The 26182-nt window shown below is 44.5% G+C and overlaps 1 protein-coding gene across 4 annotated transcripts in view; it reads right to left on the bottom strand.

Annotated features, from left to right (window-relative positions):
- LOC121090022 (sine oculis binding protein homolog) overlaps positions 1 to 26182 on the bottom strand; it is a 119049-nt gene that overhangs the window by 43557 nt on the left and 49310 nt on the right. For 3 of the 4 annotated variants that reach the window (XM_040597939.1, XM_040597937.1, XM_040597938.1), the window contains exon 5: positions 9528 to 9623. The exons of the other annotated variant lie outside the window; for it this stretch is intronic. In XM_040597939.1, coding sequence (XP_040453873.1) covers positions 9528 to 9623 — 96 coding nt within the window. The remainder of the gene's footprint in view (positions 1 to 9527; positions 9624 to 26182) is intronic. 4 annotated transcript variants of the gene reach the window in all.

Consider the following 26182-nt stretch of genomic DNA (forward strand, 5'->3'; position numbering starts at 1 on the left):
CCAGCCCCAGGATCCCCACAACCCTGTGTGATCCCGATGTGCGTTTACAGCCTTCCAGCTTGATGCCTGGTGCAGTTAAAATACTCAGCACCAACAGGCAGATTTATTATGAATGCTGGTAGGGATCTTTTTTCTCTCTCATTGACTAGATGTGACTCAAAAAGTTAATGGTAATTGCTCTCATCTTCATTTAGCAATGAGAGAGAGAGAGAAATGGGAGCAATTTGCAGATCTGAGAACAGGTCATTACAGGTGTGTTATATTAGTGTATTCATGAGCCCCCTGGGACAGCCATGCTGCGATATCCAATAACTTTCTTAATGTGTAATTACACACCATTGGACTATAATTGATTAATTGAAAAGAGAATGTAGGCAGATGCTAGGCCAAGGCTGCTGCTGCTCATTAAATGAATATGTCCTTGCTTCTTTTTAATAAGTTAAGTGAACTACTCAAAAGCAATTAAGTGAGAACTGAAATTCATTAGATTTTAAGTAATTATTGGTATTAACTTCTATAATAAAATGCAGGATTTATATTTTGGGGTTTTTTTTCCCATTCTGAAAGCAATGTAATACACGTCACTGCTGAAATGTAAAAAAGGTGTCTGCTGCAGACAGCAGTGAGCAGTGAGAGACATGGTCCTTGCAGACAGATCTTCAGTGTGCCTTCAGATAACTGTGGTATTAATCTGCCCTCTTGGAACATCATTCCTGGAAGCCCTGCGCAATCCTAGGGATTCCCAAAGAGAGGGGGCCACACGCTTAGTATTCCAGCGCACCCCCAAGCCTCCCTTCAGGCCAGCTGAATGGTGGGCCAGGCTCTTCCCAACCCTCCTTCCCACGGGCTCGATCTTAACTCTGAGAAATAAAAAGAGCGTGGGCTCCTGATTTTCAAAATCCAACTCTCTTACTGCCCTATATTGGCTCTTAAGGTGGGCAAAGCCTTCAAACTCCTTTCCTTTTTAACGGGGAGGAGTACAAGGCATGCAGCAAGATGAGGCATAAGCCGACAGCACCGTTATAGAAAGTCACATTGGTCTACGTAGGCATCTTTCCAGACCTGACAAAACCCGTTCTCCTGAACAGCCTGCACGAGCGAGCGCCAGGGTCTGGGCTGCACAAGGACTCGAGCACCGAGGGACAAATGCCAGCTTTATGGCCTGGCCCCGTGCCGCAGGTGCAGCTGTGGCGCGGTGCGGTGCGAGGGATGCTCCTCCCAGGTAGCTGCCAGCGTGCCCCACGGGCCCTACTGAGTCATCTGCATCTCCTGCACAGACCCCAAGGAGAAAATATTTATAGCTCTGGGTGATGACTCTGGAAATTTTATTTCCAATTTATGTGGAAGGAAATCGGATGAATTTTATTTCACCGCACTTCACTTCCTTTGGAACAAGGCATATCTTTATTCTTTAATGTTCTATAAAAACTGTCTGAATTTTATTTAAATTGGTTATGAATGCCAGTTTCATAAAGCAAACCACAATTCACAACTGGTTTTCTTTCCAAGGGATACAAAGTTGCTTTTATTTCCCCCCAGTTTTACAGAGGTTTGGGGGGCAGGGGGGATGGCCGACAATTTTTTTCAGGCTTCTTTAAAATTTATTGAACCATTATTAAGAAGTAGCCTGCTAAAAATGCATTTTCAGCTAACAGTTTCTTAACTTTTTACTTGTTTAAATTTTCACTCAGTAAAAAGATTGGTATTTTTTTCAAATCATTTTTGAAAAAGCAATTTTTCAATGAGAACATGTTTAATTTGAAAATAATAACTTCAGTAAACACAACAAATGAGGAAAGCAAAGAGTAAAAATAGAGTAATACAGCACAGTATTGCAGTGAGGAGAAATTAAGGTTGCAGAAATTATTCAGAGGTCACCAGTAATTGCACATTTATTAATAAAAATTTTAATGCTTGTTCTGGGAAGGAAGATGACAGGATTGGAGCTGTAATGGAATTTTAATTGTTTTCCTTTTTTAAAAATGCATTTTGCCTCTCATTTGAAATAATAACAATAATAACAACAGTGATGTTAAAAATTAGAAAACATGCCTCCTTCTGAGGAAAGGCAGGCTTCTGCTCACAAAGTGTCAAGTGTCACATCCTAAAATAATGCTCCTGTATTGGTATGAAGGAAAACGCTAAACTAGAGACACTGGGGTGAAGTTGCTTGCTATTTCTAGCATGCCCAAGGCAAGTGCTGTGGGAAAGGGGATATGACTTGCTCTTGGCTCTCAGAGGCCAAACACCCACATCGGTAGCTGTGGTCCTTCCCACATCTGCCCTGTCCCCATTGCCCACCTTCCCATGCTGGCCACCCTTCTCACTCTCACACCTTTTACTCCATCTCTTGAGCTCCCTGAATCATATTCCTCAATTTGTTCCGCTGAACTGAAAGGGTGGGGATTGTGTAGAGCTACTGAGGGTACCAGCCTGCTTGTGCAGGAAGCTGCATCCCTGGCCATAGGAGAGCTTTGCTTCTTTTATTCCCATCTCCTTCCCTTCTTTCTCCCTGCTTCCCATGCTCCTGGGGATTTTATACCTTGTATTTTACATGTCACTGGGAACTCGCAGAGACTTACACTCCTTGCTTGCTCTCAAGGGTTTATGGCATTCCCCTGCCCACCTCTGCAGGAGGCATGGGGAACCCCTCGCCCTCCTTAATGCTGTAGGTCATGGTCACTCATTCACCCCAAGTATAAAAGGAGTGAGGGTTGGGTCTTATTTCCAGTAGGGCTGCTGTCTCAAACTTGCTATGACAGGGTTGTATTTTCTGTAAGTTCCTACAGCTGGTCTCTGATTACAGCCTTCAACTTAAATATTATTAATAAAGATCATGCTTTCTACACTTCACATCAGCTGTTAAATGGCCTACAGCACTTCTTGGTCAGAGAGGGGCAAGACATCCCAAAGCAGTTGTTCATCTCTTCCTGTCTACAGAATACAGTGTGTCATTCAGAGCCCACTTTACAATTAATGGGAAGGATCCTATTGATTTCACTGGGCTTTGGATCAAAGATTGTGGAGTCCTGAGCATGGTATGAGTCAAGACTCATATACTCAAAAGCATATTTCTTTAGAAGGTTGGTGGTGCAGAATGGAGGAAGGGGAACAAAAGGCTTGAAAGACTGAGGAAATCTCTCAGGACCCCTGAGAAGGTCTGCTGCAGCCCCAGGAGCAGGACCCAAACCTCCCAGGTCCAGCTCAAGCTGACATAAATGCGAGCAACAGCATTCGCTTCCATTACAGGGTAGAAAAACGTATGAATTAAAAAGCAGGACAAGGACACAGCCCGTGTGCCGGGCAAGACAGTGGCCGCATTTGTTCTAAAACAGTAAACAGATCCGTGTAGACAGGCATAGAGCCTATCATTTCCTGGGGACAGCATATCGCGGGGCGGCTGGCAGGCTGCAGCTCTGTATTTGGTCCTGCATTATCCCAACGAGATGCCTATCAGGGTGCAGCGGCCGAGGCAGCCAGCGCCCCGCGGTGCCTACCTGCGCAGGCAGGCAGCGGGCAGGGAGGGTCAGCTGCAGCCAGGTGTCAGGGCTCCCCTCTCTCCCCGGGGCTGCAAATCTACCCGTAGGCTCAGTGCTGCCTTTTTTCAGCATGTTTACCCAGTGCCTGTGGACTTCAACAGTCTTTAGGAGCATGCGTAAGGTGAACGCCATACAGCCCGTCACTCAGCCTGGCAGCAATTAAGGACCAGAAAAACTCTACAGTAATTTTGCCTGGTTTGTTGCCCTTGCTTGAAAAGAAACAGAATGCAAGTTTTTTGGTGGGGTTTTGAGGACGTTCTTTTAAAAATATTCTGCTGTAACTCGTGAACAATTTAGTTTTTGAAAATGAAACGTTACAGGCAATTCGTCTACAATATCACCTAAGCCTCACTGTTACTTCAGTCACAAGAAAGTTTGAATTTCATGTGGCCAAAATTACTGAGGTTTTAAGAATATCAGTATCAATTCACTGCTACAACTGCTTTTCTCAGTATTTTTGTTCCAGAGCCGTAACTGCTGTTCTGACAACTCTCTGTGCCTGATCCAAAGTCCCTGAAACCAACAGCGGGCTCTCTGTTAGCTGTTACGGGTTTTGCCACAGCCCTTTGCTCGAATCACTGCGTACACCACGATGCAGCCGATGAAGCAGTACCAGTTGCTCTCAGGCTGCGGTGGCGAACTGAGCAAGAAACTGATGAAATCCATTGGTAAGCCACCAAGAAATAGCACCAGTGGTGAGATGCAGCAAATGTCGTGATGCTGAAACACTGGTAGGCACCGCTGTGGAGGTTTTAACTCTCAGCAGGCTTGGTAGCCGTAGCTCTACAACCTGGAGCTCCACAGGGTGTCGTAGGTCTTATCGTCCTCTCCCTTTCTGCCTCTCCAGGGTGGCAAAATCGCCTCCTGACTGCAAGGTTGTACCTTAAAGGCAAGATGTGGCCCGGCATCCCTCGGAGTTGCTGGGTGGCCGTGCCGCTCCAGCTTTCTGGCCAAAAGCTCTGTGCATCCCAAAGCCTGGGCCAGGATGAAGGAAGCACTCTCCCTCTCCCTCTGCCAGTTTGTACCCAACAGGGTGAAGGAAGAACCAGGGAGAGCTACAAGGGGAAGAGCCTTTGCTTTCTCTCTCCCCTCTCTGCTAAAAATAAGGAGGCAGCATGGGAGACAAAAAGGGTGGAAAGGCAAGAGAGGGGATGAGCAAAGCTGTCTCCCCCTAATTCAGTCCTCCTTTGAAGGCACTGTGATTAAAAATGGACTGAGAGGTATTTTCTTTTAATGCTGAAACACTATCAGGGAGCAGTTTTGCTTGACACTGAGGCACAGGAAACAGATCAGGTACCTTAAAAAAAAGAATTCAGACCTCACTTTCTGAAACCAAAAATCTTATGGCATCCAAAGGATACAAACATGCACATTTACATTTAACCTGACTATGACTACAAAACCTACAGGCCTCATCTGATCACAAATACTCTCAGTGCTTTTTAAAATCAGTCTTGTACGTATGAAATCTTTCCCGCATTCCAGTACCGTAACACTGAGGTTAACCTGCCTGCATCCTTTCGGTCCTGTCCAGATGCCCACCATGCGCCATCCTTCATGACCCTGCCTCTAGTGCTGGAACAGCAGAGCAAAGCAAGATGACTTCAAGCAAACATTAGCTGTAGTTCTGGCTCCTCTCAGCCTTGCCATAGCCTCCCCAAATGCCTTTTGCCCGTAGAACATTTGCATTTCAGTTGTAGATGTGTTTTCAGAGCTTCCTCTGCCTCCTTTTGTTAGTAATTAAAGATAACTGGCCACAGGTGAGTTTGCATTAAATCAAATAACAAACATGTTTTATTTTGTGTCTTTTACATAACAGCTTCCAAGCACCAGGACTATCTTATATAAATCATCGCATACTGGACTCACAAATTTATCCTCCCAGAGCAGAACTACTAGGAGCAGACCTTTTGATTTCAAAGAGAAAAAGATCATGATTTTACTGCAGGAAAACCATGGATCACAGCTGGGTGTGGGGCTGGAAATTATTTTCTTTTTCCCAGGGTATTTATGTTTTGTTTGGTTATTTGTTTGCTTTACATATAATCCCATAGCGGTGGGTGGCACCCAGATCATCTCCATAAACAAATGGTCTGGAAAGCAACCTGGCGTTTAATTTCCTTAACCCGTCAAACCATCCTTTGCTCGTACAGCAGCATGCCAATCTGAAACCTTGACTCAATATTCTGGGTAACTGGGAAGGGGGAAGGAAGAACTGTTGGTTTTTCTTTCCCACTTTTGTTAAAAGGCATGCAAGCATGGCTCTTCCTACCCTGACTAACCTGGGTACGTGCCAGATGGATTTTTTTTTTTCTCTAGGCAATGGCTCAGGAATTTCAGTCAGCTAGAGCCGGGGCTGAGGGCTTCTCACTGGCCTTTTCACTCCAGCCTACCCTTTCTCCACAGTTAATCCCATCTCTCTCGCCATATCCACTATTAGCTGGCCTGTACCTCTCCTTGACAATCAGCTTCCAGAGGACTAAATTCTGCCTTTTCCTTCTGGAAACAGATGTGCCTGAAAGAAAAGCTTCCAGCCACTTATGGAATAAGAAATTAAAATCCTGAGGCAGTGCCTATGGGAGAAGAGTGGATAGTTGGCCAAGACAGCATGCTGGCGGGGCTCTTTAAAAATAAATTTCTTTTATGTAGTTCCCAGTATCTATCATGGGTAGCTAAACTTAAGAAAACATGATTCTCAAAATTACTGAAAAGTTCACAAGGAAATTTTGATGTCCTCATCGACTAGAGCATCTTAACCACTTCACTTTCTGTGCTCAACAACAAACGGCACGATAAAACGTATCAGGATTTAGTGTGGGAAACGAATACCCTAACCTAATCCTGCAACTGCACAACAGCTTTCTATACCAATCAAAATGTTTAATTGGCACTGCTTTCCTTAATGTGTAGAACTACTGAAAGCACTTCAGGGGTTTCTTTTGCCTAAATTATACCTCTTTCTTCCTCCCAATTCCTGTCAAGCTCGCCCTTGCCCCCCTCCCCCCCAACAGCTGAGTGGTACCTCACCACCCAAATTATCTCCTCTTCTGAGGACTACGCAATGAAGACAGCACACCATTTGTAATACTCTGTCACTACACCTTCAAGTCTCTCCAAGTACTGAGGAGTTAAAGCTTGCCGTGTGTGCCTGTGACCTGGGATGTTAAGATTCAGCTGGTGTAGCTGGCTCTTGCGGGAGAGCCCTGGCACACAGCGCCAGCAGCAGTGCCCCAGCCCCTGGGTCCTGCCTGGCAGCACCCTCCCAGCACCAGCATTTCCCAAACAGAGGAGCCTGCACTTGTCGGAACAAACCTCGCTGAAAAATGGCAGCTGAACCCTAAAGCAAAGAAAGCACTTCTGAGCCGAAGCTTCCAATTTCACCTGACAGGCTATTACAGTACTTACTCTCAACTGCACTGAGAAAACTTCAAGGATTTCCCGATTCTCGAAAGCATAAACAAGTTTCAGTTTCTCTTTCATTTAAAAATCTAAGCTTTTCACTCAGACAGCATCTGACTTGCACTGTTACACTCTGGGTAAGTTTTTACCATTGGGATAAGATTTTTTTAGAGGAAGCAGCTGTCCCCAGTCCTTTCTTTCATATTCTGCCCTCCTCCCAAGGAGACAATTCCTAGCACAACTGTAGGAATACTGACTAGCCTTTAGAAGAAAGATGCTGTCTTTATGGCCAGTTTCTGTGAAATTCACTCCACTTTCAAGTACACTTTAATATAGCATCGTTTCCCAAAAAGCAGAAATATAGAAGGAAAACCACTACCTCTCTGTGAAACACACGGCATCTTCGACAAATAACACTAGTTCCACCACTACCACCAAAGCCTAGGCTCAACATCATATTTTCACTGAAAGTTCCTAAAATACATCTTTAAAGATAGCAGAGGTACATATTAATTATTTGTCTACTTTTTTTTTCCACATACAAACTGAGTACAGATTACAGCCCTGCCAATTTTGTTTCCAACAGCATAGGAAAAATAAAACTATGACAAATTGCTTTTATTACTTCCTTAAACAAGAACTGAAACTTGTCCAAAAAAGCACATGAAAGACTAACTTGGATGACTTGAGCTTTTGCCAGGTACAGGAATGATATAATAAAGCAAAAACTTATAATGCATATTAATAGAGGAATAATTAAGTGGGCATTAAAAGAATGTTTTATGGTAATAGCACAAAGGGGGTTAATTGGTTTGCTGATTGCTTGCACTAAAAATAAAGCAGATTTTCAATTAAAGTAATATATAACTTATTTTATATTGTGTTCTCTTCCAACTCTAGTCCTGAACTCTTCCAACACCAAGAAGCCCTAACGACTTCGGGGGCATCTTGGTGTGCTGTGGTAGCTCGCCAGGCCTGATGTGACCAGCGGCACAGTAATTAAGCATGGCCTTGAAGAAACGGTTTCACTTATTTGGCACAAGAATTGTGACTGCACAGGGGAATCGCTTTTTGTGTTTGTCTAGTTTCCTCCCCTTAGGACATAACCCTGCTGCCCCCAAAACCAACAGGAGCTTTGCAAGGTGTTTAAGAGGAAGCAAGATCAGGTCTTATGGGTCATGTTGCTTTTGGCTGGGGACAATTATATTGGGAACAAACTGACCTTTCTGAGTGACACCTGTGGCTCTATAAAGCATTGTTATTGCCTAACCAAGGGTTGGCTCGGCACAGGGGATGCCTGGGGAGTAGGAAAGCCTGTGGGCCCATTAGTGCAGGTGTGGCCAAGATGCTCTATGCTCTGGCCAGTGCTGGGAGCAGGGACTGGCCAGCACCCTTGGGCTGCTGCCCTCCAGTCTGGGCTTTTCTGATCAACTGCCTGAATGTGGGGGCCGGCTTCAGCACTGGGTTACGTCGGCTCATCGGCTCGACTTTGCTGGACGTTGCACCTGGGACACCAAGATTAGCATCCTCTGCAGGGGAGGCAGACACAGGTTTTAATGCAGAGGAAACAGCTTGCTCCTCCACCACTGTCCGCCTCTTCTATCGTTATGAGAAAAAAAAGTGCTGCTGTTTCAAAACATAACCCCGTGTTCTGACTCTCCACAAATATTTCCATTTAGCCAAATGATACATTTTACTTAAGTACGGCTGAGAAGAAAGGCGAATGCAAGGGAGAGATCTGCCAATTCATCTAAAACTCCCTTTTTTGAAAGCCATGCATGAATCTCTCTTAAATGTATTACAATTCATTCTCTGTTTACTTTAGGCAAACAGAAAAACTCATCATGGAGCACTCATTTTCGCAAGCTAATCAAGAACATTAGGTCCCAACAGATTCATTTAATAGAAATATAATAGGCATTCCTGCTTGCTTTTAATCTTGCCTAGCTGCAAATGCTAAAATGAACAGCAAATTAACCCTGCCTTGGAACAGAGATCCTTTCACAGCTGATATCATCTCTCTTACGGCCTGTAAACACTCCAGGCTCCCTAGACGTGCTTTCCTGGCTTTTGCTCTTTCCCCGCAGCAGAGGAGAGGAGTGGAGAGGAGAGGAGAGGATTCTCCCGCCTGCATGCAGCTAGGAAGGGGAGGAACAAGCAAGCTCTAAAGGGAGCACTGTGTGGCAGCAGAACAAAACACGGCACTGCTGCCCGAAAACAAGGCAGAGCTAAAAGGTAGATGGGAGAGTGAGTTTTGGGGAGCCTCAGGGCAGGGGGCTGGGGACTGGGGGGGCTTTTCGTGCATCACCAGCTGCTGCTTGCATGGCTCTCCCTGATTTACCGTGCAAGACAAGGTAGTACGACAAGGCCATTCACGTGCTGTCATCAAATATAAGAGATTTTTCAAGCAATTTGAGATCTTAAATCGTTCACGGATAGCAGAACTAGCATTAGAACGCTAAACAGGAAAAAAAAAACCTATCATATTTCATAATGTATGTCATAATGAACAAAAGCCTTTCAAAAAAAAAACGGTTTTCACTGTGCTAAAGTAACAATCTAGACTTGTTGTAAGTATGTTATTCTTACAAGTAGTTCGCAGTTATTCTTGAAGGCAAGTCTTGGAGTTTCCTTAGCATAGTGCTGCTGGGGAAAATTTTCAGCATGTCCATCTTCATCTCTAGCCTGAAGGGAAATATAATGGCCTATTTAGGGACTTACAAATAATGGAAGGAAAAAAAATAGCTAAAAGCATAACAGCTCAGATCATTAAAACAGACGGGAATCCCAAAATACAACATTATTAAAAAGTTTCTTTAAATACGCAGTACACCTTTAGATATGAGAACTTGGGATGCTGTTTTCTTACATAGCTTAGGTTGAACATGCAAATTCATTGTGGTGTAATAATTAGAACAACAAAAGACAAACCCAAAATGAAATATTTGAGCTGGAAACTGTGAGTAACTCAGGGTTTCAATTTACTCCATTGCATTTTTCAGGATTACATCACATACGTACTTGTTTAAACTTTTTGACATGCTTAAGCAATGCCTAGATAATGTATTTGTATTTTCAGTTTAACAGCAAGGCCAAAAAAAATAAATAAGTTTTCATACTCATAATTTACATGTAATACTATTACAGATAAATGGATTCCCCCTCCATGTTTAAGTGAAGCTTTGAAAGGAGCAATCATCTAGCCAGAACAATGATCCTTCAGTCAAATGCGGTCAAAATATTTAATGACAAAAATGCATTAGAAGTTATCGGTTACTTGGAACTACGCTGTTAATTAAGAAAGCTGAAGTTTAAATGGAGACATTACCAGAGCCCATTAGCAGTCCTGCTTGCATATAGTATTTTTCCCTTCTCATCTATAGCATTTTCTGCTTTTGAGCTAAAGCAAAAGGGAGAAGCAGGTGAAAGGAGGAGTGTCAGCAATACACTCATTACACTGTTCATTTGAGTGACACTTGCACTCCGTTCCGCTCCATCTCATCTGATCCCTGACTGTTCGCTCTCTCCCTCTTGCAGCCTCCTGAAATTCACAGCTGAGCTGTCTCCCTCACATATGGCTTGCATATAATTATGCACATTCCATTTTACACTGCATTAAAATGATGAGCTCCTGGCTCCCTGCCAACCTATTTAAATCAGCCCCTGCCCAAAGAAGCCGGGGAGAGGAGGAGGGGCAGGGGGGTGGGGGGGGCGACCAGAGCTGGGTGAGGGGAGCGGGCAGGGGCGGCTGGGCGAGGAGCAGGTAGCCCAGCTCCCCATCCCTTCAGCCGCCCTGCCCCCCCCCTCCCCGGGCAGGGGGGGCCCAGGGGTGCCCGTGTGCAATGCACACACATCCCGGCGGCATCAGCGCTGGCGTATCGCTCTCCCCTCGCGCGGCGTGAACTGCCTGTCGTCGTGTGTCACACTCCTGGCGCCCAGGCTTTTTCAGCGTTGGCATTTATGAAAGATATTTACACCTTGTAGGCTCTACGGCTTGTTTGCCTTCAAATAGGCTTCTGCCTCTCCCCAGGGAGACGGGGTGGGAAAGGGGAGCTGTGGGTTAACAGCAGCAGGGATTTTCAGGAGAACAGGAGGGTGCTGCACCTCATGGAAAGCCTGTTGACTCCAGTGGGCTTCAGCCTGGGTGTCTGCATGCTGGCCCTGGGGAATGAACAAACCCTGCCCGACAGAAAATACCATTTTTAAAAGTGCAAAGTTTGTCCAAAAGTATGTTTTGAGTCATACCTACAATTGATTATTACACAAAGCGGGAAGTGGGAAATGAGTTTATTCTGTACGTTTCCTAGCAGCTTATAGGTATTTTCTTTCACTGCCCTCAATAGCTGCAGGGTGGAAAATGTTTAGAATTTTTCCTTCAAACCACAAGGAAGAGGCAGAGCATTCCTGAGCACCTGAAATCACTTTTATATTGACATAGGTTTAAATGTATTCTTCTAATTATTAGTTTGAAACTGAAACCTCTCTCACACAATAAATCTACCTCCCATGCTGAGTGGAATACAAAGTCCAAATGCGACCGTGTTTTGTAAAAAAACAAAACAAAACCAATTTTCATTTTGAAAACAAACTTTGTCCTTTCCTCTTCTCCATGGAAGAATATGGGCAACCCACTGAAGCTCTTCCAGGTCATCTAGAAGACAACCAGGGGACAAATGTCTTAAAAATGCCTAGCACAATGGGAATGGACCTGTCAGCTCAGGATCACAAGTGCCAACGGGATGCTCAGTGACAGAGACCTAGTGAGATGTTGCATTGGACACAGGTGTTATGTAGGGCTTGGAATGCTATCGGTGCCCCCAGACTCCTGAAATTCTATCTTGGCACTATTCTAGACATTGTGCACATGACGGCTGGCACATTGTAACCTGCCAGTGACCCTTTGGAGCTTTATCTTGGTGCACGCACACACCTTGTAAAATGAAATGGATATCAGAGTGTTTGTAGTGCATGTATCAAAATATAGAGACAAACTCCACTGACCTTGATCTGCTTACCAAAATTGCCAGTTACACAACAGTTATTCACCCCTGCTTGATGGCAACATGTCCCCTCTCCTACTGATCCAAACCTCATTTTATTTAACCTTGGTTATCACCAAAATTTCCTAGTCTCAAAACCAGTTCAGCGACATACTGATATAATTCATTCTGGCAGCAAGAGTATACCTAGTATAGCTAGCTGGTTTCTGTTGTAAAAAATACCTGTTCTCAGCAGCCAGGGTTAATTCTCCAGTTGCTTTACACTAATTCATTACCACCATCTTATAGTTTTAAATAACTTGCAGAGGGAAACACAATGTTGAGCACAGTTCTAAGCCTATTACAAAGTGGCTCAGGGTTTATCTTGCCATGGTAATATTGTGATATGCCCGTATCTACACTGACTCGCTCTCAGTCGCTGCTGCACACCAGTAAGTGATTGCCTCAGCTCCCCAGCATCTCGACCTCACTCACAGGAGGCTGGCACCTACAGCTTCTCCATCCCTGGCTGCCGTGGGATGTATTTCGCCTGCTATTGTTCAAAAGGAAGCAACTGAAAAAAACGCAAGCCAAACCTGTGATCTCTCTGATCTTTTTAAAATCTTTTTAAACTGCTAAAATCATTATAGAAATGCTTGCATCAAAAACTGTATGTCCAAAATGCTAGATGCAATTGATTGTATATATGCGGTATATGGTACAACTGCTCTCACAGCTCATTTTGTTCCAAGACAAAAAAGGCTCCAGCTCCTGTTCTGAGCCCTGGGACCATGGTGAGTGCTGCTAGTTTTATCAGTGCAAAACTGCTGCAACTTCACTGTGGCAGTGCCTCTCCTGGGATTTACTGAATGTCCTAATTCAATAGCCTCTACTGGCAGGCAGCCGCCTTCCCGTCAGCTGCATGGGATCCGAGAGGGAAACCTGCCCGTCGCTGGCCCGCGGGATGCCAGGCTGGACACACACTGCCCCGGCTACTCCTGGCAGAAGAGAGTGTGTTAACCAAGGAGAAGTGCTGGTAAGGAAGATCTAGTGAAGAAACTGCAGTCGACTTGGTGGAGCTGGCTTGGCTGTAAGGTCAGCCTGATGACGGGTTGCACGGGAAATTGTGGCCTTTAATTGCAGGTTAGATATCAGGAAACCCTTCTTAATGATAGGTACAGCAAAGAGTTGGAGCATATTGCCTAAGGAGACTGTCAAAGCCCTGTCACCAGAGTTTTTTAAGAGCAGATTAGGCAAACATCTGTCAGGAATGACATGCACAGAGTAGCTCCTGACGTGGGGAAGCTGGACAGATGAGACCATTTCCTTCCCAGGTCCCCTTCCTCTCTGCTTTCTACCACTGAGCTTTGAAGGAAAATGGCAGGAGGGTAAGGAAAAAAAATTTAAAAAGAACAGAAAACAGGATCTGAAAGGACCTCTCTTAAAATAGCACAGCATTTGATGTTCAGAGATATGTGTACTCATTAATAAGTGCATGATGACAACTATCTTTGGCTACACAAACTGTGCTATTTGTTCTTAAGCCAGCCAGCCTATATTTGTGAAAGATGCCAATAGTTTGAAAACAGGCTATATATTAAGTCAAGATTCCTTTTTTTAACAAGACGAAGGAAGAACAATCTACAGCAGAATTTCCTCCTCTCTGAAGTGCATGAACACTTCTTTCTCCTTATTCTCAGAGAAAAATTATCTTGATCCAGACAGAGCTTCAGTGTAAGTCTTTTCATGCAGCCTTGGCCTCGGGAGAGGAAATCTGTGCTTACTTTTTAATATTAAGGGCAGGATCTTATGATAGTATAAGTCACAAGGCAGGTTGAACAGAATAATTTATTAAGATGGAACTTGTTACTGCACAGCTTCCACTAAAATGAGACAATGCACTTGCAATGAAATCCTACTGCTCAGTCCACAAAAGTTTAATGCCACTTAACTGAAAACAGCTAACGTCTATTTTCTGTGAGCAACGGCCACTTCAGTAATGCAGAGTGACAGAATTAGCCTGCTTACTTGGGATAAAATTGCCACCTAATTTCCATAAATGTCCTTTAAAGCGGATGAAACACGGGACCGTTACCCCCAGACACATTAATTGCAGGCATTAGTTGAACCTCTCTGGTAAGACAAAAAAAAGCTGCGAGAAGTTGAATAGCATTGCTATAGAAGCACAGTTAACTGTGTCGAGGCTCCCATCCCGTGGCGATGAACAGAGGCAGTTCACATCACCCTTAATGCTATTGTCTCCGGAGGCTGGCCGCAGATGGGAACTGAAAGCCGTGTTTCCGTTTCCACCACAAAGGTTATCTCTGCTTTCACTGAAACTTGAAGGAAATCCTCAGGGAAACCCTAATCCTTGAAATTCTAGTTCCTGTGCATTTCTGTTGTCCCAGATAATCAATTATCATGCTCTCTACATTCACTGTACCAACAATGGTAAAAATAGCGCTAAACTTCCATCTGCTGAGTATATTCTTCCCAGAAATACAAATGTACTTGCTGTAGGCTGGGGCGGGGGAGCAGGGGGGTGGCGATGTCAGGGTGACCCCACACTGGGAGCAGGGCAGGGCCAAGGATGACAGTCCAGGGAGGATGTCACTGGTTCACCAACCGGCCAGTTACAGGAGTGAGTGAGCCCTTGGCTCCGGGAAAGTCTTCCCTCAGGGAAAGCCGCCACTAATGTTTGACAAGATGTTTGCACTTCACAAGGATTTCAGGATTTTCCTGATGCGCGGAGTGATGGAATAAGTGGTATTTATTAGCTTATTGTCTCTCTCAGCTGCACTCTATTCACTAATCTCTACAGTTGTAATATTTTGCCACTCCAAGATACTAAAATCTTCTCCAGCTTTTCAAAAAAGTCCCAGGTATTTTGAAACACATCAAAACAATGTTTCATAAAATCTCCCAAAACTCAGATCAGTGAAAACAAGGACCTGAAATCACACTAGTTGTTTATCACGCCATTATCATTTACATCCCACTAAAAACAAGGTTATCCTTTCTGCCTGACCTCCTGTGACCACCCCAGGTTAGAGGTGACCACCCTATCCAACGTTTCCCAGTTTAGGGTCTCTCTGCCAGCAGTGACTCTCTGCACACTTGGTCTATGGACTTGGTGGTGGTCTATGGAGAGCTTGCAGGTCATGTGCTACTAACTCCCCTCATTTCCAGCTGCTAAAATGCATTTAAAGACAGCTAAAAATACATTAAATACTTTCCTAATGTTATTTTTCCATGTAAGCAACTGCTGCAGTCACCACAGGAATGTTATTTGATCGCCAAGGGGAGGGGAAGTGGTCCACGAGACAATCTGTCTACTGGAGGTGATCTATAAAGTTAAAAAAAAAATTGGGAATATGCCCTCTTATAACTTCTTTATTAAGCATGCAGAGGAAAACCAGAAGGGCTTTTGCTGACTTCTTTTGCTGCCTCCTCTCCTCTCCCCACACCAATGCGCATACAAACACATATACCAACACACACATGCACATCTCCACCCATTAATTAAGCTAGGAATTGAGATCTACACTGGAAGAAGTCACCAGTGGACAGAAACCAGCAGAACAGTATCAGCGCGACAAGCAAAATCTGGGGACTGTGCACGCAGCTCTTCCCAGGTCTTCAGCAGAGAGTGTACTGCTGGAGACAGGTTTGTGCCATCTTGTTGCCTGGGATCTATCCACAGCCTTCCTTGAAACTTCTCCCTGGCACTCAGCTGCTCCTGGGTCCTATATATTATAGTACAGACTCTACAGTTGCAGATTGTGTTACATGGTCACCAAGAAGAAGCACAGATATCCCTGCAAAGATGCAGTCCCTGTAGAGACTGCGGTTCCATTCCCTGCAGGCATCCTCAGCAAGACAAGGGACCCTACCACTGGTGTATCTCGTGGCAAGAGCTGCTTACGCTTTACTGTGATATTTCCATAATATACAGTGATGAATCTAGACCCAGACTCTAACCTTCGTTCAAATTTTGTTGCTATTTCAAAAGCAAATACAAAATCTGAATGCAATACCACTAATGGCAGACTGAATTAGAAAACCATCAGCATCTCGAGTCCACGTGTTTAGGAGAAGGTTTGGTGTGGAAATGCCTTCGGGAGCCAGTGATCTGGCTAGCATGATTAAAGCCAGAGGAAATACATAATTCAGAACATCCTGTGATCTTCTCCATTGTGCTGACAGAAGAAATACTCCCTGATTTCAAAAATAAATGATCACCAGGTCGAATCTGTTATTCAAACCAAACCAAACTCACACCTCCTTATTGTCCCTTTCTGAAGAGGTGTTAGAACTCCTGGGAAACAGGCAGTTTTGCTGAGAAAAGTCACCCCAGAAAAAATGCATTACAACAAAGGAGAAGGTGCCAATCTGTGGAACGACAGGGCAGTGTTTCTGAAATTATCCTTGTCAAAGCAACTGTGGAATGTCATGTTCATTTTCTTGCATAACTGAAGCACACTAAAAAATCCAAACAAATGTGCCTGAAAATCTGATAAAGGTTATTTATGGATCTTTTCTTTTTTTTGAATAATGCTTCTCTTTCACAGGCTATGGATCTGAATGGTCCAGCTTTATGTATTAATTTTTTCACTCGGAATCTCACAAAATGCATCCTGCAAACTCTATTATAATGTAAGTAATACTGTAAGTGAATCAAAAGGAAATACTAGTAACACTACTACCCTAGTGCCTGCTAAAGTCATAACTTTCATCCTACTGCATTTAAAAGTCACTCAAAACTTACACCAAAAAACAAAAGGGATTCAGCTTTCCGGATTCTATACACCTTTTTCTCTCCTTCCCCCAGTTTTGTTTCATATACTTTATAGAAGAACCCTGATTTCCTTCTGGACTTCTCATCCTTCCAGGCAAAATCAGGATTTCCTTTTTATACAGCTTGCAATGCTGTACATTTATAGACCCTTCTACCACAGTCATAAAATACTTGGGAAAAACTGATGATCGCCTTCAGCTGCACAATACATCCAGAAAGAGCAACTGAAGCAAAAATAGTGGTGTCTACTGCCCTGGACCACTCTTCTAATTTTTATAGGAAGAGGAGCATAAGGATTGAGACATGAAATGACTCAGGCCCACAAGTAAGCGCGGTTGGTCCAGCCTCCATCCAGTTGCTCGGGCAGGGAAATGCCTTATGCTTTCAAATGAAAGCTCCCCATTAAACCTCATTTTCCCATTGCATTCCAGACTTAGGCACATTCTTCTTTCCTCTATTGGCCGATAACCGGGCAGCTCCTGCACCTTTACCAGCTTCCACGGGACTGCACTACCCTTTCCCTGACAGTTCATGGCATGGTGATACATGAGAAGTGTTCAGGTGGCTGCCTCAAAAGCTAATTTTTCAAACTGCACAAACCTTTACCCATATCATGAATTGTTAATAGCCAGTTCTGAATTGTCGAAGAATAAATACGATAACAAACACGTAACATTGAGATAATTTGAAATAAACTTTGTTTATTGTCCCTTTGAACGTTTCTTCGACAAGTCACAGCTGCGTGGGACCTTCATAAAAGCGTACCTACACTACTGATCTCCCTTCTGATTCATGACAGGCCTGATCCAGAGACACTAATGGACCGTGCTTGACAGTTATTGCAACATATTCAATACACAGCCTAAAATACAGCTAGGAAAGAAATGAAAATATACTGTAGACTTCCCAGCAGATTCCATTTTTGTAATGGGTAGCTCACACCAGTGTAGCTGATAAGCTTTCCCTCTCTCTTTGTACTCCCTGCTTATTATCATTTATGAGATAAAAGTGTTTTTCAAAGTATTCTGTGTGGTTCACTACCAAGTGGCGCAAGGTTCTCACTGCTGCCATTTCTACAAGGGTTCCCAAGCAGAGATGAGAGACTCCTGTGCAGGGCAAGCACACATTTCCAATTAGCCTGCCAGAGAAGCAGAGAGGCAGAAAAACAAAACACACCACCAAGTTTAAAAAAATAATAGAAAAAAAAGATCCTCAAATGTTGGTTACAGTTAGCTAAGGCTCACAGACCAAACAAATCACTGTCCCTAATGAATTTGTTTCAATGCATCTGCTTATTCCAAGCTTTGGCATTGTAAATACCAGAGCAACAATGCGGATTTTCTCTGATTGCAGTGTCACATATATGATTAATCATCTTGACTCAGAGCATATTTTTTTAAAGCAATTGCAGCTGGTTTAATGAACTCCTCTCCCACTGGCTTTTATAGACTAGTCATGATCAACATACCATTAAGATAAACCTCGCACCCCATCCCTCCCCTCTCTGACAGCTTGCCTTATTTGCCTCACAACAGTCAATATCCAATTAAGAGGCAACGGATTTGATCGATACAGAAGGTAACAATAAGACTTAAACAGCTGGTAAATTCTACACTTACTGTTTTTCTTTAATTCCCTTCTTTGTGGTATATAAACAGTTCTGCACTTTAAATAAATGCAGAGAAGGAAAAACAATGGCCAGGTCTGGTTCCCTCAAATGAGCTGTGTCTGCAACCTACTCCGCAGCAATAAATGCTTGTTTGGGAGCAGTGCAAGACAGGCAGGATCCTGTTCTCTATATTTCCTGTGGCCTTTTAAAGGATGAAAATAGAAGTCTCTCCCTGCTTTGGTTACGAGTGACATGCCACTTGGGCCATTCACACATGGAGGGGCTGTACTATTATTAAAGCAATCATTTATGAGCTGGGTGAAGGGATGACTGGTCTGGAGAGGGGGGCAAAACCCGGTAGGAACAGAGCATATGCACGAGAACGGGCAAGGAGAGGGTGAAAAGAAAGAAGGGGAAGCTTTGATACAAACAACATCTTCTACAACCTTAATATCATCTCCCAGTCTTTCTGCTGATGATGAATGGCTGCAATAAAAGGTGGGATAGTGGCAGTTATAAGCAGGACAAAAGCAAAACCTGGCTGGTGGTGAGGAGCATTCGTTGTAATTCCCGATAGCCCAGCTGGAGGTCAGGGACTGAGGTCACGATATTGCCACTGCCTTTGGGTATAATACCAGGTACTGCACTTCTCCCTCCTCTCCCGCCAGCTTTTTTTGAGGCTTTTATTCAAAGTTTTACTTTCAGAGACATTTCACAGAGTAATAGGCTGATATAGTCCAAATAAAGTAGCCCTCCTTTTCCAGGATTTCCACTCTTCTTTAAAGAAGTCATGACCATGGGGAGATGCCACAGTCTCACTGACAAATGGGACATAACTGAAACACCTCTGAGCTTGCTCCCGACACTGGCAGAAAGTTACTTCTAAATCACAGTGTCATGCCTGTGTTTTCCACTGCCCACTGCAACCCTCTGTCACCTGGAGGGATTCCAGTAACATATATCATGTCTAAAACCAGGAAACTGTCTGTTTAAACTCGTAAGAAATTTCATAGCACACAGATCTTTTCAGGCAATGGGAGGCAACAAACGATAATTTATCTTCCCAACTTGCCTTGGGGTTTGAGAAGTCCCATACAGAGTTTTCTCCTCTCTGTCACGGTAAGATGAAATGTACTGAAAACCACCTCTGTCTTCCCAGCTCTCTTCACTACCACTTTCCCAGTGGTACTTTACCACAGGGAGCAGGTGCAAGTAGATCCTTGGCCAGGTTTCTGAGCCTAAACGAAGCCACTTCTAACTATATCTAGCAGTTTACTTCAGGCCCCAGGCTTTATCAGACCACACCTTTGTTTTCCACTCTGTGCACTGTTATTACAGAAGAAAAAACCAAAATTATATTCCTTTAATTCCTAAAGACAGGCATAAAAACGGGGATGCCTCCACTAGAAAAAGGAGCAGGCACAAACACATTCACCATCTTTTTGTCTTTTGCATTGACTCAAATGGCTCATTCGCCATCCCCATCTCTATACCCAACCCAGCCTGGCCCCTCACCACACGGCAGAGGCTGGCGAGTTTTGCCACCTTTCCTGTAACGCTGATTTGTTCTCTCCTACTTCTCACTGACAGCTCCTGTCTTGAAAAGCATCCCTTGAGGCTGCACCAGACTCATTCACGCTCCCTGCTAGCACTGCTGTCTCCTCATGGGTGTGCGTGAGTATGTCCACGGCATCCCTAACATTCCAGGGTGGCACTTTTAAAGCTTCCATGGGTTTATTCCAGCCTATCATGTGCTGGCCTCTTAAATAACTCCTACTTGCCCAACACCTCCAACAAATACTTAGCCAATAAACTTGTTTACAGTTCAGCCTTCTGTTGTGGTTTAACCCCAGCAGGCAACTAAGTACCATGCAGCCACTCGCTCACTCCCTGCCCTGCAACAGGATAAGGAGGAGAATTGGGAAAAAAAGGTAAAAATTGAGGTAAGAAAAATGTAATAATTGAAGAAAAATAATGATGACGATGAAGAAGAAAAAGAAGAGGAAAAGGAGAGAGAAGGGGAGAGGAATAGAATCCAAAGGGTAGGGAAAACCCCCAAGTGATGCACAATATAATTGCTCACCACCTGCTGCACGATGCCCAGACAGTCCCTGAGCAGCGATGGGTAGGCACTGGCCAGCTCCCCCCTGTTTGTACACAGAGCATGACATTCTATGGTATGGAATATCCCTTTGGTTATTCAGGTCAGCTGTCCCGGCTGTGTCCCCTCCCAATTCCCCATGCCCCTCCAGCCCTCTTGCTGGCAGGGCCTGAGAAACCAAAAAGCCCTTGGCTTGGTATAAACATCATCCAGCAACAACCAAACCCATCGGTGTGCTGTCAACATTGTTCTCACGCTGAATCCAAAGCACAGCACTGCCCCAGCTAGTAAGAAGAAAATTAACTCTATCCCAGCTGAAACCAGGACACCTTCTTCAGTGTTTTCTCACTGTCCAATCGACTATTTGGCATCACCTCAAATGTACACTCACTGTGCTGCTGAGCCCGCTGAAGTCCCACTGGTGGCCTATGCAATAGTCTGCTGCCATAAGTCTGTCCCATTTTCCTCAAAGGTGGAGCCAGTGCTTCCAGAGGGAAGAAAAGAGATGGAGCTAGGACATTCCTCTGCAAAGCAAGTACTACACCTACAGAGCTGGGAGCTGCCAAAATCACATCCCCTGCACGGTGAGTGCCCCTGGCTCCTCCATTCAAGGGCTGGGCTTGAAGCAGCCAGGTGGGCTTTGCAATATTCAGAGAGTGAAGAACTCCTGGTGTCTCTCCACTCCCAGGCTGTGAATCAAGTCCTTGCCTCTTCTGTTGCCAGTGCAGACACCTACCTATCTCATTTTAGGGTGCAGTCAAAACAATGTCTCTGTCTAAGCAGAGTGTGCAGAAACCTGTAGAAATGAGGCCTTCAGCCTTTCAGTCACCATGCGCAGCTCCGCAGATTCCCTGTTGTTTGACCAATATGTAGAGGCCTTTACCTTGGTCACAGCGTGCATTACTGTAGGAGGCAGCAAGGCTTGGAGGAATCTGATGCTCTTACTACTTCCACTACACAGAAGTACAAAAGCATCAAGCAAATAACCAGCCCTATATAAACACTTTAAGCACATTCTTAGTCTACTGAATAGTGCTGCTATCTGAAAAACTTGACATAACTTTCTGTTCCATATCTAATTCCATCAAAATCCAAGACCCAATTCTCCCACCTGTATCCTGACCATTTTGCATTGGGTATCAGCTTTGTGAAGTGCAGCAATGGTCTTGACTCTGTTGTTCTTAGTGCACTTTTCATTCTGGGCCTAAAGCTTCTCTAAAGTGGAGAAAGCACCTGCTTGCCTTTCACACAATCACCAGTAAAACTAAGCCTAGGCAAAGGCCAGAGGTAGCAAGATAACCACCGGGCTAGTGCCAGATGTTCAGCCTAACATGAGAGTAAGGCCAACAGACTGGAAAATCCACCCGTGTTTCCCAGTACTACTAGCAGGAGGAGCACCGTGGTGGTGGCCGTCATCATCATCTCTTTAGCAACAGGCTGGTCAGAGACAAAAGAAGCTAAGGAATCCCCTTTTTGTAGTCAGAGTGTGAGTTCCAGGAATAGAATTACAATTTAAATTAATTACATCTAACCATGTAATTAACACTCGTGTCAGTTTATTACAGGCATCTTCACCATCGGTGCTGTGAAATGCAACTTAGTGACTTTTTTTTTGTGGGGAACGAGATGGAACAACCATTTGTCTCACTTGCATTGTTTATATATTAATTGCTAAATTGTTACTAATATTATTAATCTCATTATCCTAATTACATGTGTTCTATCTTTTTACAGTAGCTTTCTTTCCAGAATCAGACTACTTCACACATCTCCATTGTTCCTCTCTGTCGGTTTAGAAATCTGATGGGGAATCACTGGCATCAAAGAAAGGGGACATGATTATCGAGCACGAGGAGCTGCAACATCAGCTGCTGAGCAGAAAGGGGAAATCTATGCGTGTTCTTCAACAACCGGCACACTTCACAGCATACACTGGCACAACACTTCACATGGTAGGAGGTGAGGTTTAAAAAATTGGACCACTGTAATTCTTTAAAAGCAGCCAGGGTCTCTTTCTGAAAGTCTAGGTCATGTGCCTGGCACTGCATCATATGGTGTCTCTCTTCTGCCATTTGTTTATTTGCTTCTGGCAGTTTTGGCAGTGAGGTATCAGAGTGAAATGCACACCACTCCATACATATGGTGGGAAGAATCTAGTGCATCAGTTTAATGCATACTGTACTGTATACACATTCTGTTTTATCTCTGAGCACAGCTGTGCTGTAAAAGCTTACAAAATGTGAAGCCTTCTGTGCAGCAAAAACATCGACAGGAGAAGCTGGCCTATAACTTATTAGGTTGTGACACAAGCCAAAAAAAGCCAGCACTAAAGCTGACAACTCCTGGCATCGTGAGGAAAAGTACAGTGGCTCAAGTGTAAAGAGGGAGTGTCAGCCCTAACTTCACGTTTTGGGCTTTTGCTGCTGTGGGTCACAAATAGCGATGGTTTGTTCTAGGACAATGACTCCCAACCCCAGCGTGCGGCTTCCAGCTAGCAACCAGCAAACAAAGAGGCAAACCATCCCCCCAGTGCCCCGCTGCACTTGCAGGCAGCCTGTGCTAGGAAGGGATTCAAGGAGGGGTGGACAAGAGCCAAAAAGCTCTCGTGGCTCTCCTCCTCGCCCAGCACTGTAGCCTTCAAGCTGTGATCGGTCCTGTGTCTCCTACTCCCCCAGCTCTTTGGGCTGAAGGTAGTGGGAAACATATGGTAGGCAACTCTCCTGTGCTGGTTGGACCAGATGTCTGGTAATTTTTTTTTCCACCACAGTGTTGAAACAGGGACTCTTTTATTTTAATCTGAGCAAGAATGGCCACACTGGGTCAGATCTAAGGTACCCTAGCCCAGACTTGTCTCCAGTAGTGACCAGTGTCACGCTCTTGAGCACAATCTGAGGATCAACGGGCCACCCTGTCCTTCCAGGGGTACAGACCTGCCACAAGGGCAGTGGGAGAGGGTGTCTGAGAGGTCTGATAAGTGAGTTTGGCCTGTATATTCACTGTTCCTGGATTTTTTTACGTATATCTCACTGTGCAGCACTGAACTGTGTGAGATTGTAGTACATCTCCTTTCTTACCTACTGATGGACTCCATCTATGCATGCATGTGTAGGTAGAGAATTGTGGTGAGTAAGCAAAACAGGGAAGGGAAACTCAAGGTGGGATGGCACTTCTTAGGATGCAGAGGAACTTCCCCGATAAGAAAGTCATGACTGGAGACATCACATTTCCTCCCTTATCCCAGAGGAATGAACACCCCATGCAGCTGAGCAGTGGAGCTGTCAGGGCTGATCTGTGTGCTTCCCCCGCATGCTGTGAGGGCTCCCCAGCCAGATGAAGCCTCAGCTACTGTCTGGTTAAAAATCCCTCCTGTCTGGCCCAGTGCTGCCTGAGATGGTAACCTCTGGCTCCAGTAGCTTCCTTGATGGCTACAGGTTGTGGAGAGCACAGCCGCATGGTAGAAGAGATCACATCATCCCACAGGCACTCAGCCAGAGGAATCGCACTCTTTTCAGCTCCTTACCCAAATGTATTTCTCTCATGCAAGAGCCCACTTGATCCCAAGGGGAAGGGAGAGCCTAATTGTCCTGCCAACAGAAGCTGAGGGAGAAAGGCATCCCAGGAGGAAGCTTTTTTCTAGCCTCCAACACAGCCCTCTGCTGAGAGAGGGCTTCCCTCCTCTGACACAGTCATGACGATGGCACCTCCAAACCCAGCTGCTCCCAAGGGCTGCCCAAAAGGCATCAGAGGAGTCCTGCAGCAGGGCACTGGCTCCCAGCCCACTCCCACTGCCCTGTGCCCCCAGGGCTCCCCTGGGAGGATGACTCTGCGTTGCACAGCATGTCACCGTGGAGGATGAAATACAACCCCCAGCTAAGTTTAGCTTTCTGCCTCGTCTCGTGGGAGCACAGTCGCATGGCTCTGCCATTGCCCCATGTCTGCCTCCTCCTTGCCTGCTCCATGGCAAAGGGGAAGGGGGACCTGGCTGTATACTTTTTGGGGGAGATAGACAAGAAACAGCAATTTAAGGCTCAGCCAGACATTTTGTCACCCGACCTATCAAAGATATGAAAATAAGAGAGAAGCAAGGAAAGGGGAAAATAACAAGTTCTTGCCTTGAGCACTAATTGCTGCTGATGCTAGTTTATTTTCAACAACCAACTTTAATTGCATCTCCACACTGGATAAACCTTCTTTTCCAAACATTATTTTAAATACATGGAACATTCCTCCTTAAAATCTGGCCATGATCTGCACTAAAGGAAATAGTAGCAGTGAAGGGTAATCAGAGGTTTGGAACAGCTCTTACATAAGATATTAAATAACAAGGACGTATCCGCTTAAAAAAAAAAAAAAAAAAAAAAAAGATGAGAACAAGTATGATAGTAGTCTATGTAGGCTGCTATATTTTTATGTTACCTACAAAAAGTGGCTAACTATCCATTCACCAGCCATTGTTTCTCACACTGCAAGAATCTAGAAGTTCAATAAATTCGCAAAAACAAATGAAAGAAAGCAACTCCTTGCAGAAAAAGTCATCAGGCTGGGTGGTGTGCAGGTCAAAACTACACATGCATCCAGGAGTGTAATGCATTCTGGAAGGACACATTCATCAGCTATTAACAGCAACGGTACAAGCGCTCCAACACTGGAGTTGTTTCAAAGAACCAGTACAGTGATGGCTTCGATGTGACGAGCCATGAGCCTGGCCTGCAGCGTGCGTGCTGACTGCAGGCGGAGTTTTGGGACATTCGTGCCTCTGCAGCCAAGTCCTAGGAACTGATTTTGGATGTGACAACTCTGGATCTGTTTTAAAATCTTGAAAGTCACCCATGGAAGTTAGTTTGGGCAATCATTTCTCCCTCCAGAAAAAGGTAAATAAATTGTTCCTGAAACTGGTAAGAGACTTCAGGCACAGGGGTTGAATTTAACATGCACAGCAGGCACACCTGGTTATACTACACATTGGCTAAGAGATGGAAGGGCAAAACTTGTATGTGTATCTCCTGATAGTACTGGACATGGACTAGCTTTACTTCTTATACATGCTCTAGGAAAGGTTTGTCATTGAAGGGCTTTTGAAAGCCAGGAGGTCACAGCTTCTCTGGCCTTCCAGGTGTCTGCTCACACCACAGAAAGATTTCCAGGTGTCTACTCCTGTTGTAAGAAAGCACAGCGCTCTTGAAACCCCAAAACTTTGAATATCCTGACTTGGGCCAAAATGAGACAACTGGACTTGAAACACGTAAATATCCACACGGAAACATGCAAATATAATGAGGAGTACAACAGCTAAATTTCACTCTGATGCCTAGTTTTTCTTTCTTCTATTTTTCCTGCATTTCTGAGTTCAATTACATGGTTATCCAGGAAGCCAACTTAGATTATACTCCTACAGATACACAAAGTAACCAGAAATGTCATCACTCTCGTGATGCCTTTCAGCAGGAGTTTAAATCTTTGTCTCCTGATCTAAAGAATGCAGAGCTGCTCAAAGGATTTCTGACAATTACAGACCAGCATCCTAGAAAACACCGCTACAGGAATGGGAGCTTGCTAAAGTATTACTGGCTGCAGAGACACTTTTCCTGTAACACATGAGCAGGAAGGGAAAGGGTGATTATACATGCCAGGAAATGATTTTGTCTAGACCCTCAGCAGGACCTTTAATATTTTCTTTACTAAAACTGGGATTAAAAAAAAAAAGAAAAAAGAAAATGCTAGCCTTGGGCACACTTCTAACAAACTTTGATACTACAG

This window comes from Falco naumanni, chromosome 6 (genome assembly GCF_017639655.2).
Source record: "Falco naumanni isolate bFalNau1 chromosome 6, bFalNau1.pat, whole genome shotgun sequence".
In the NCBI taxonomy this organism is placed as follows: domain Eukaryota; kingdom Metazoa; phylum Chordata; class Aves; order Falconiformes; family Falconidae; genus Falco; species Falco naumanni.